Raw genomic sequence first — 12681 nt, forward strand, 5'->3', positions numbered from 1 at the left:
AGAGCGTATAATGTCACAAGTATCCTTGTTACTAGGAGGAAGTGCTGAGTAGATATTGAGACTATGAGACTAAATGGGCTGTGAGGTACTGGCATTTTAGACCAATCTGAGGTTGATAACCATTTTATAGTAATACACTGCTAGGCAGTGAATCTAAGATTATCCTCCTTTTATAGACTGTTAGAACAGTAGAGCTAGAAAAATATCATTAATTTTATTTATTTTAATTGTCTGAACAATGATTCATATAAAATGCTATTTGACATAAATATCTTCTGAATCAATTTAATCTTGATTTTTCTATTTCCTTCTGCTTTTTTTGGTTCAAGAGAAGACAATGTTTTATCAAAATATTTTGAAGAAAGTTGACCAATTATGGTATTTAAAAGAAAACTAAAGAAGTGAGTTAGAGAAGCAATATAGAGATTAAAGTAATTATTGCCTTGCAGGTGACAGGACCAGGTTTGATCCCCAAACCTTATGGTAGCATATACATTTCAGGAAGTACCCTTGAGCACAAAGTCAGGAGTAGCTCCCAAAAACAATAGCTGTGGCCAAACCCTCATCCCTCTGAAATATATCTAAAAATTTAAAGAACATATATCTAAATAAATCCTAGCAAATATAACAATGCTATTTAAGAAGAAATAAGGAAAATGGGATAATTTTTTAAATATAATCATCAATCAAGAACTATATTAAAGAAAGCAGGACTGTACAGGGGTTAAACATATGCACTGGATGAGGTCAAACCCTTCTTTAATCCCTGGTACCACTTGGTTCCCCAAGTACTGCCAGGGGGCAATTTCTGAGCAGAGCCAGAAGAAGGCATGGGATACCAGTAAGTATGGGTAAAAAGTCAATTCACCCACTCCACTCAGAAATAAAGAAAATGAGCAAATAAATGACCTACTTTAAAATGAGAATAACTGAAGATTTTGATTACTAAGACTGGAGGTAGGACAGAAACAGTTAGGCCCTTGCCTTACATGCTGTCAATTCAAGTTCCATCCTAGAAAACATACAGGACACCTCAGTGCCATGAGAACTAATTCCTAAGCAAAGAACCAGTGTGAAGTCCTGGGCATTATTGGGTGTGGCCCAAGAGGAAGTAAAACAAATTAATTATATAATTACATTACATTTTTGAACACAAACACAAATATATACAAACAGAAATGAAAAGGTATTACTACTGGGATGAGGAAATAGCTCAGTAGTTAAGAGACACATGACTGACATACACCATGATCAAGTTTCAACATAGGCACCACATCACTTGGCCAGCCAAGTATTTCCAGGTGTAGCTCTGGAGGCCTCCAAACTCTGCCAGAATGGCCTTAGTAGACCCCAGCACTGCCAGTCTGAGCACTATTGTTTCACCAGGCCATACACAGAACAATCCAAACGAGCTGACTTGAATGACTTGACTTTCAGTTAGCCCCCAGGTTACCTTCTAACTATGTGGGATATTCTCTCTCCAAATATTACTATTAACTAAAACTCTTCATAACTGTCAATAATATATGTTTTACATATGTTTTAATATATAATGTATATATATTATATTTTATATATAATATATACATATTATATATTTATATATATAAGCATATATATAAATATATGTTTTTAAAATGTTGACTTTTAGGCCTAGGCCTACAGTCTGTACAACAACCAAGATCTCTAATTCCAGAGGTCTGACTGAGACAACTGCAACTGAGCAGAGCTTCTGGAAACATAATGTAAGAATGAGACTCTATCCTTTGCACCTAGAATTGGTGCAAAAACCAAGACCATCAATTACAAAAGATTGATTAAACAACAGTGATGGAACAGAACTTCTAGAACGGTAAAGAAAGACTCTGTCCTAGGCTTCATCATATGACCTCTGCAAATACCAAGATCTGTAGTTACAAAGGCCTGATTTTGTCATCCATGATGGAGTGGAAAGTTTCCTGGCACCATAAGAAGACCTAGGGGAGTGAAAAGGAGTATGTAAAAAGCCTGTAGTTATTTCCATCACAGTATGCTTCAACAGTAGAGAAACCCTGTATCTCTTAGGCCAAGAAAATTCCCTTTCTAATTTCCCCAATATTTACTGTACCTATGCAAAAAAAAAAAAAGATAAAATTTTTTTTCATTTCGGGCTTATTGCTATTGTTTGGCTGTTGTCTGTATTGCTATGGTGCTTGTATTTTCTTTTTTTGTTTGTTTGTTTGTTGATTTTTTTCTTGTTTACCTGTTTTTTTAATATTATTTTTGTCTTTTTGTTATGTTTATCTTCCATTTCCCTTTCTTCTCTTAAATTGATATTTATAAACTTTAGATAGATTTCGCTTTAGATAGTTTTTTTTTTTTTGCTTTGTTTTTTCTTTTTCCCTTCAAGCAGAATCACATAACTTGATCATTCTTGTTCTGCTTCATAAATTGAGGGGGAAATGGATGGTACCAAGACCAAACAGTCATATGAAAATTGAGTAGAAATAAAAAAATGAGCAGACTTAAACACCAATTCCAGAGCCAACAACAACAAATCGATATCCAATCTACAACACGCTAGATATAGAGGGGACCAGTTATACTAGCAGCCCAGGGGACAAATGAAGAGGATATGGGATGCATGCTGGAAACAGGGATGGAAGGAGGACAACACTGGTGGTGGAAATGCCTCTGATTCAATGTCATTATGTACCTAAAATATTACTGTAAAAGATTTGTAATTTACTTTAGTCACAATAAAAATTATCATTTAAAAAATAAAATAAAATGTTTGTTTTTATTGTTATTAATTTGGGGGCCACATCCAATGGTATTCGGAGCTTTTTCCTGGTTCTGTGCTCATGGATCATAACTGGCAATGTTTGAGGAACTGTATGTTGTATGCAGGATCAAACCAGGGTCTGACACATGCAAGGCAAATGCCCTACACACTGTAACATCACACTGGTTCTTAAAGACATTTTTTTTATTAAACCAAAAAATATCAAGGATGAGAATTATTTATTATTATTAAATATTTAGTAAGAAATATAAAATATATAAATAGACAAATGTATCAATGCATAGTTTTAATAACAATAGTATTAATCTTCCTCTTCAATACTTAATTTTTCAAAGTATAAGAACACTAAAGTGACATGAAATTTGATGGAAATATTTTACCTTGTTCTAATTCAGCATTTCTTGTTCCTTTAGAGAGATAGCAATTTGGTAAAGGATATGATGAAAACATTGGCCAAGGATATGGATCATCACCCTAACAAAAGAAGAGCTTCATTTGAGAAATTAGTTTATATAATATTAAAATTTATGCTTCCTAAAATATAATGAATTTAAGTTAGCATTTGTTCCATAAATTCTTGAAATAAATTTAACAAATTAAGTTAATTACCTAAAGCTCTGGGATATTTTAACTCGATACTAAAATGGATAATAGTAAAAAGCAATGTAATAAAAGCAACATCAATTAAGCGCATGAAGCAAAACATATTGTAACTTGTTCCAGCAACTAGGACTAAAACTTATTTTAGTGGGCTGGAATAATAGTGTAGCACGTAGAGCATTTGCCTTGCACACAGATGACCTGGGTTCGACACCTCATATCCCAAATGGTCTCCAGAGCACCATAAGGAGTGATTCCCAGTACAGAGCCAGGAGTAAACTCTGAGCACTGCTGAGTGGCCCAAAAACCATTAAAAACAAACAAAAAACTTACTTTAGTATTTTTCCATGAAACAAAAATTAAAGTTTAAAAATGAACGTGTTCTATTGGACTATTTGTGTTATATTCAAAAATTGCTTGTGTTATTCTGTCAATTATTTCTACTACACTTTTCCTTGGGAGTCAAAATAAAAATACATTTAACAGTAACAACATTAAAAACCTTCAAGAGGTCAAACTTAATACTAAAAGGCACTCAATACTATTAAGTATGCACAAAATATATGGTCTATATCATAGAAATTATGTATTGTTCTCTCATATTTTGAACAGCAAAGAAATAAAGGACCAAACGCTACACAATAGGAGAACTGATCTACACAACTGAGTTGGCAGTGGGGGGAAATACTGAATGGGTGGAGAGTTAAGATCTTTGGGGTAGAGAGGTAGATGCACAGGAAAGGGGTATAGTATTAGAATTATGTGCATGGGAAACTATGATGAAGAGATAGACAATATTGTAAATACATTAACATATTAAAGATACACACCAAAAATGACCATAACATTCAGGTTCATAAAATAGAAACTAACATTCATGACCTCATAACATGAATATTTTCACATCTAAACTTGTTTACTTGCATCATAAGCTTTGTAATAATGGCATTTATTTCAAGTTACAAATTTGAATTTTTTTTTTTTTTTTGCTTTTTGGGTCACACCAGGCAGTGCTCAGGGGCTACTCCTGACTCCTCTATGCTCAGAAATCACTCCTGGCAGGCTCAGGGAACCATAAGGGATGTTGGGATTTGAACCACCATTCTTCTGCATGCAAGGCAAACGCCCCACTTCTATGCTATCTCTCCAGCCTACAAACTTAAATTTTGTGAAGAGGTCATGTGATACCTATTAGACAGGCTTGGTTGACTTGCTTCAAGATATAATAGAAAATTAGGGCCAGAGCGATGGCGCAGTGTAGAGCATTTGCCTTGCATGCGGCTGACCTAGGACAGAGTGTGGTTCAATCCCCCTGCATCCCGACCTGTGGTCCCCCTAGCCAGGAGCGATTTCTGAGTGCACACCCAGAAATAACCCCTAAATGTGACTGGATGTGGCCTAAAAACCCAAAAGAAAAAAATTATATATAAAAAACAGAAAATCATTTCTCCCTTTTCCAAACTTACCTTTTCTAGTGTCCTTGAAGGCAAAATTCGTTCTGTAGGCCCACCAATAAGATTAAGTCTAACAAGAATGTGATTTCTTTCTACTGATAATCCATCAATTATAAAATCCCTGAAAAACACATGTGTCAATATTTGGTCATGTTTTCTAGCAGACAAAAATTGATGAAGATGCAATTAATAAAAACTGTTGAAAGAGATAACTCTAACATTCCAAAGTTCCTAAAACTGTCATTACTACAATTCTATATCAAACCTATAATATTTATATGGTCAGCTATTATAGTTTAAGGACTATCCAACATAAAAAGCACATACTTAAATTTACAAATGCAAATAGTAAGTAGATAAGGTACTTGCTCCAAGTGTGGTCAACTATGGTTCAATTCCCACTGTCAAGAATGATCCTTAAGGTTAGAGTCAGGAATAATGTCAAAACACTACTACATATAGCAGCCCCAAATAAAAAAAAATTTACAAATGCAGTATTAATGCTGGCTATTCAAGATGTACTCAATACATGTTATTCAAATTGAGGAATGACAACTTCTTTGTATAAGTAAAAAATACCAAGACAATACCATAACCTCACCTTGGAATAATTAGAATTTATAACTTCAAGCTAATATAATTTTTAATAATAAAGTAAAGTAAAGAATAGTACAACAAGGACACAAAATCAAAGGTTACCCAGTGGCTCATCTAACTCATGTAGCAGGAACTTAAAAGTAATGAGACTTCAGTAACAATAATAAAAAATTAAATTATTAACAATATAGAAAAGGATAAAATAAATAAAATAATGTAGAAAACAATTATTTTCAATTCCCCTTTCAGAAAATTGATAATTTTCCTAATGGTGGCCTTTATGCCTTAATTTCTTTTTACTAATTTGTTATTTAAATCTATTGAATTCATATAATGGAGAAAGATTTTTTTAAACCCATACCAAAACTTACTGTTTTAACAGAGCATCTGCAAAGAGGTCTATTTACGTTTTTATGCATTAATAGGGTTTATTTTTTGTCCTTTTTTACCTGTGATTCTCTGAGGTATCTAATGTATTCTCTTCCTGAGCATTTAGTAACATTTCAGATACTTGATATTGAACCTCTAATAGGAGAAGAGAGTCTAGATTACAGCAGATAACACTTAATAACCTGTATATAAAAGAATAAAAATAAGTTTCATAAAATGTGAATTGCAATTTTATAATTTGTCTTGGAGTATCAAGTAATATTATACAATTACATTCATATATGAATTTTACAAGAATGAGCTTGTGGTTATTTAAGATCCATATTTTAAACAGAAATTGAATTTTCAGAAAATTTTCCCATTGAAATATTATATAAAGAAATCACAGGTACATCGTGACTTTTAAAATATAAAACAATATATTTTCTTTTGTTATTTAACTAACAATATAAGGAACATTAGTAAGTTGTAAAAAGAAATACAACACTACAAAATGCCACTACATTTTATTCAGCAATTAATAGAGAAGTATGAACAGAATGATTTGGCTAACAATTAAGAAAATGCTCACAAGGTAAAATGTCAACGACTAAAATTATAATTGCTATATCAAGCTGTGATAAAAGCTAACATATATTGCATTATTAAATATTCTTGCAGAAAAAAACTGACCTTAAAATTACTCAATCCTAGACATCTAATAACTTACAGGGAAAAAATGGCTTCAGAAAAAACAAAATAAATGCTACATTGATCAGAAATTATTCAGTCAAAATCAAAATCAAAATCTGGAGAAGTCTACATACTATTGTTTTTTCTTCAGGCAAAGAAGTGGCAAAATAAAGTTATACTTTTTATCTAATCAAACATATTAGACTAGTTTGTTGTGATCATAATTTAAAAAAATACAATAAAAATAAAAATTTTGAATCACATAGAGAAATATGATATAAGAACTAAATGAGATCAGCAAAATAAATCTTTAAATATGATCTATTTATTAAAGACAAAAATGAATTTATAAACAAGTTAAATGGCACTATATCTAGAATTTTCTTGAAGTTAAATAGTATTATATAGCAAATGATTTTTTAATATTATACAGGAAACAGGCTTGGGAGAGGAGGGAAAAAGGGAAGAAATACCATAACTACCAGAGGTAGAAAACTCACTTCATAATCAAAGTGGTATGTGACTTCAAAGTGATCAGAGAACTTGCCAGGATACTGCCTGGCAGTGGGGGAGAGGACATGAATAATTTGAAAAATGAAGTGCAAAGATACAGTCCTAGAGTACAAAAGAAAACATGGTAAAGCAGCAGAAATCCCCAAGTTGATCAGTCAGAATAGATTGTAATTGTGAAGAATCCATCAATAACAAACCCCTATATAATCTCTCTGAAATAGATTTCAGAGTAAAAATGCTTAGTATGTTCAATGAGCTAAAGAAATAATGGAATGAAAAGACAAAGACACAAGAGGGTATGAAAGATAAACTACGAAACTACAAATAGAAATGACAGAATTAGAAAACGTGGTAGGCAAATTGAAGAAATTCTTGGAATTACGAAAAGGACATTAAAACAAGATGAACATTACAAATATGTCAAACTTCTACAGAAAGACGTTTAAAACTTAATGAATATCTCTTTCAATGTCAAATATTTAGAGAATGTTTACTCCTTTATACACTAAGCTCCAAAGCACTGAAGATGCAGACTCTTTCCTAATATCTTCAATGAAGCTAACATTACACTAAAATCTAAATCAGAGAGACATTGCCCTCCCCCAAAAAATTTTAGGCTAATCTCCCAATAAACACCAAATTTACAGAACTTTAAATTATGAATCCAACAACATATCACAAAAATCATACATCATAATCAAGTAGAATTCATTCCAGGGATACAAGGATGGTGCAATATCTGCAAATCAATAAACCTAATATACCACATTAATAAAAGGAAAGACAAGAAGAAATAGAGAAAACACTTTTTTTTTTTTGGTGTTTGGGCCACACCCGGTGATGCTCAGGGATTACTTCTGGCTATGTGCTCAGAAGTCGCTCCTGGCTTGGGGGACCATATGGATGCCGGGAATTGAACCACGGTCAGTCCTAGGCTAGCGCTGGCAAGGCAGACACCTTACCTCTTGCGCCACCACGCCGGACCTGAGAAAACATTTTTGACAAGATCCAATATACCTTCCTGATAAAAAAAAAAAGTCTCAACAAAATAGGGGTGGAAGAAACTTTCCGTAAGATTGTAAGGGTCATCTATAACAAATACGGCCAATATCATTCTTATGGTGAAAAATTAAAATCATTTTTGCTGAGAACAAACACAAGGCAATGATGCCCACTGTCTCTACTTTTATTCAACAGTATTAGCAGTCCTGGCCACATAAATTAAGGGGAAAAAACAAATAAAAAGTATTCAAATTGGAAAAGAAGTCAAATTATCAGTGTATGTTATTCATCATCTATGATCTATCACTGTATATCATTTGTAAATGGCATGATAATACAAAGACCACAGATAGAGTCCAGAAAAAAATGCTCTTAGAAAGAGTATGTCAATACAGCAAAGTAGCCAGATTAAAAGCCAATACTGAAAAATCAGTTGCATTCTTGCATACAAAAAAATGAACCAAAAGAGAAAGATCAAAAAGTGTCTATTCTACTTAAAATAGTATCCAAAACTAGTAAGTATCATCTAGAAATCAAGTTCACAAAGACACATGAGATCTATACCATGATAAGTTTAATTCACTTGAGAGTTAGAAGTTCTTAGAAAATTGCAAAGTACTGCATGCTCATGAAATGGAAAATATGGTTAAAATGACTATCCTACCTAGGCTATTATATAGGTTCATGTAATCCTCATGCAATTTTAGATGACATTCTTCAAGGACCTATAAATGTCAATAATACAGTTTTTATGGAATAAGAAGAGACCAAAACAGTCATAGCCATATTGAAAAACAAAAAATGTGGGATATCTCATTGCCTAATTTGAAACTGTATTATTCAGCAATAGTGATTAAGTAGACCTGTTATTGGAATTAAGACAGATCCTCTGATTGATGGGTCAAAATTCAATACCCAATGACAAGACCCCATATATAGGGAGTTAACTTTTGATAATGAGCTGAGAAAAAGAAATGGTATAAAAGTAGCCTTTTCAAAAAAGGTGATGGAAAAATGGATAACTACATGTAAGAAATTAAAATAAATCTAACCAAAAACTTAATAGTACACTGAGGGAAAAAAAAAACATATGCAGAACACTTCGAAGTTACCTCTAAAACATATTTAATGATCTGATATCACTGGCAAAGACAAACAAATTAAAAATAAACAAATGAAACAACATATAATAAAAGAGTTCCTGCACAGCAAAAGAAATATAGAATAAAAGTAAGACAGCTAACTAAATGGGGAAAATATTCACATTCAATAAAAACTTAATAAATGGGACATAGAAAGTATTAAAGAACTAAAAAGACATTCAAAAATCATTGCAGCGCTTTTTACAATAGCCAGACTCTGAAAACAACCAAGACACCCTTCAACAGATGAATGGCTAAAGAAACTGTGGTTCATATATACAATGGAATATTATGCACAAGAGTTGAAGTCATTAACTTTTCCTATACATGGATAGACATGGAAATTATTATGCTGAGTGAAATAAGTCAAAGGGAGAGAGATAAATGCAGAATAGTCTCACTCATCTATGGGTTTTAAGAATAAAATACAGTTTTGCAATAATTCTCATAGACAAAAGAGAGAAGGGCTAGAAGATCCAGCTCACAATATGAAGCTCACCACAAAGAGTGGTGAGTGCAGTTAGAGAAATAACTACACTGACAAGTATCATAACAATGTGAATGAATGAGGGAAGTAGAAAGCCTGTCTTGAGTACAAGTGAGAGATTTGGGACATTGGTGATGGGAATGTTGCACTGGTAAAAGGGTGTTCTTTACATGACTGAAACCTAACTGTAATCATATTTGTAATCAAGATGTTTAAATAAAGATATTAAAAAAAGAAAAGAAAAGAAACACCATAAATGATTTTACCTAGGTCCTGTCTTCATTTATACTAAAATTAATAAATCTGTTCACATTATTCCTACGACTTAGTTGTAACATTATCAGAATTCCAGAGTTATTTTTAGAGACTGAATAAAATGTGAATATATTTGTTTCTATGAGATAAAAAAAAAAAAAGCGGGGAGAGGAAATGAGTAGGTTTTTCTCAGAAAAAAATCATTTATCATTAGGGAAATCAAAATGAAAACAATAATAAAATATCATCTCCCACCAGAGAGAGTGCCATACATAAAAAAATGTAGGAGAGGGGGCAGGAGAAATAGCATGGAAGTTTGGCACTTGCCTTGATGCAAAAGGATGGTGTGTCACTACCCCTAAAAGGAAGCATGCACCAGAGGTGGCTTTTGGCTTTCCTGGTGCAGTGCCTAATTTTTCCTCCCAAGAAATATCTGCCAGAAGGCCCGTTGGAGAAATCATTGACCCCTGCGTGGATTACTGGCTATATTTCTGACATGGCTGTGACATTAAATATCTCTTTACTTTTATTTATTTGATTTTTGTCTCCTTTTCTACTATAGAAATTCGGCCTTACCCTTTCTACACTCACAAAGGAATTTCGGTACCAAAGCCGGCCAAAAGCTCCCTCTGGCTAGTCTATTTGTGACTCTTACTTCTAGTATAACCTGGCGCCAGCAGCTTGTTTTTTTCTGAGTCTAGCTCTATGATGGTAAACAATTATTGCCGTCCTCCCAAAAATCTATTTTCTGGCAACTACATAAACATCATAAATATCTCTGTCTCTCTCCTCCTGGTTTCTCAAAAAACCTGCTTTTTGCTAAACCAAAAACATCTCTAGCTCTTGTTTCACAGCCCTCTAGCAGGGCTCTTTCTCACCTACATCAATAGTTATTTGATATGTAAATTCTAGGGCCTGGTCTCTTTGGGAAGAACCTCTGCTTTTTGTTTTCCCTGATAACACCTTGCATATCAGAGTTTGTGCTTAAAAATGTCATCTGCTGAACAGTAAATTTGTCTCTCGTCCATGGACGTAGGTCCCCATACAATGCATTTTGTGTGGTCTCATTTATTTCATTTTCATATTTCCTATTCGTCTGCTTTGTGTTCCCGCTTATTCCCAGTGAGGATTTCCGGACCCCACTAAGGTCTTGCTAGTGATGCAGGCCATCCGCAGCAATGGTGGTTCAAATCCCAGCATCCCATATGGTCCCCTGAGCCTGCCAAGAGCGATTTTTGAGCATACAGCCAGAAATAACCCCTAAACGCTGCTGGGTGTGACCCAAACCCAAAAAATAAAATAAAAAGTAGGAGAAAACGGTATTGACAGGGATGTGATGAAAAAGGAATTCTCATTCATTGCTAATGGAAATGTTCTTGTAAAAAATAGCTAATGTATCTAAGGCGCTTACTGTTTTTGCATGACCTGACCCCTGTAATGGTACTTACCAGGTAAAAAAGAAGCCTGGCAGATAGTAAGAAGCACCTAGGAAAACATGGGGGAGAGAGCCTACACTCCAGAGGCCAGAACAGCAGCATAAGCAGCATCAGCCAGCTGCACCTACAGGCCTCCTCCTCCTCCTGGGATCTTCTTTTTCTCCTCTCCCTCTTCCCCTCTCCCCCATTTCTCTCTCTCCTCTCCCTCTCCCCCCCTCCTCTGTTTCTCTCTCTCCTCTCCCTCTCTCCTCTCTCTCTCTCTCTCTCTCTCTCTCTCTCTCTCTCTCTCTCTCTCTCTCTCTCTCTCGCTGTCTCTCTCTCTCTCTCTTTCTCGTCTCTCCCCACTTTCTTCTGTTTCTGTCTCTCACTAATTATGCAATGTTCTGATTCACAACAGAAACTGATGTGGAAAGTCCTCAGTAATCTTAGAATTGAGATGCCAAACAGGCGCAACAATTCCACTTTTGAATATTTTTCCATAGAATTTAAACACATTTATTTTAAAAAGGAAGTATGAATAACATTATTCATTGCTGCAATACATACAAAATAAACTTAGATGTCCATCAATAGATGAACAAATTATGAATATGTGGTACATATACACAATGAAATACTATGCAGCTACAAGGAATGGTAAAATCATGAAATTTGCTGCAACTTGGTTAGAAATGAAAGATGGAGTGAAAAAGCCAGGAGAATTTACACAAAACATAAGATGATCTCATGTATCTGTGGTTCATAAAACAACTTAATTAAGAAATGTAATAAAAAAAAGCCTAATTACCCTTGACCTCAGAGCCTAGGAAGGAGAAGAACAGAGAAAAAAATAAATCAAGGCAGAAGAGAAGATGAGAAAGATAAGTAACAGGGAACAAAGATCAGGATTTCAGTTACATTGGGAATGAGGGAGAGTGATATATATCTAAAGCACAGAATCAACGAAACTGGAAACATGGCATATAAACTGGAACTACCAGCTTTTTTATTATATTAAAATTTTAGTATGATTAACAAAATTTACTATATATAACCTAACAAAAGAAAAGCATTGTAAAAATAAAGAAAAGCATTGAACTATTTCACACACATATGAACACACAGAGAGACTAAATAAATAGTAAAGGATTAGTGTTCAAATATGCAAAGAATTTTCTATTAATCAGGAGAAACAGTAATTCCAATAAAAATGTGACAGAGAATATGATTATGATATTCAGAGAAGAAATATAAATGGATAAGAGAAGAAATGTAGTTTTAATAAACAGTCCATCTTATTACTTTTTTTGCAAAAAAATGAAGTTTGATTTTAAATGTTAATCAAATCATAGAAAAATATACAAACTAT

The 12681-nt window shown here is 33.6% G+C and overlaps 1 protein-coding gene across 1 annotated transcript in view; it reads right to left on the bottom strand.

The window, feature by feature from the left end:
• The window catches only part of TBC1D32 (TBC1 domain family member 32), a 266472-nt gene that overhangs the window by 102230 nt on the left and 151561 nt on the right, over positions 1 to 12681 (bottom strand). The window contains 3 exon segments of the mRNA XM_049772618.1: positions 3166 to 3259; positions 4852 to 4960; positions 5886 to 6008. Coding sequence (XP_049628575.1) covers positions 3166 to 3259; positions 4852 to 4960; positions 5886 to 6008 — 326 coding nt within the window.

This window comes from Suncus etruscus, chromosome 4 (genome assembly GCF_024139225.1).
Source record: "Suncus etruscus isolate mSunEtr1 chromosome 4, mSunEtr1.pri.cur, whole genome shotgun sequence".
NCBI lineage: Eukaryota > Metazoa > Chordata > Mammalia > Eulipotyphla > Soricidae > Suncus > Suncus etruscus.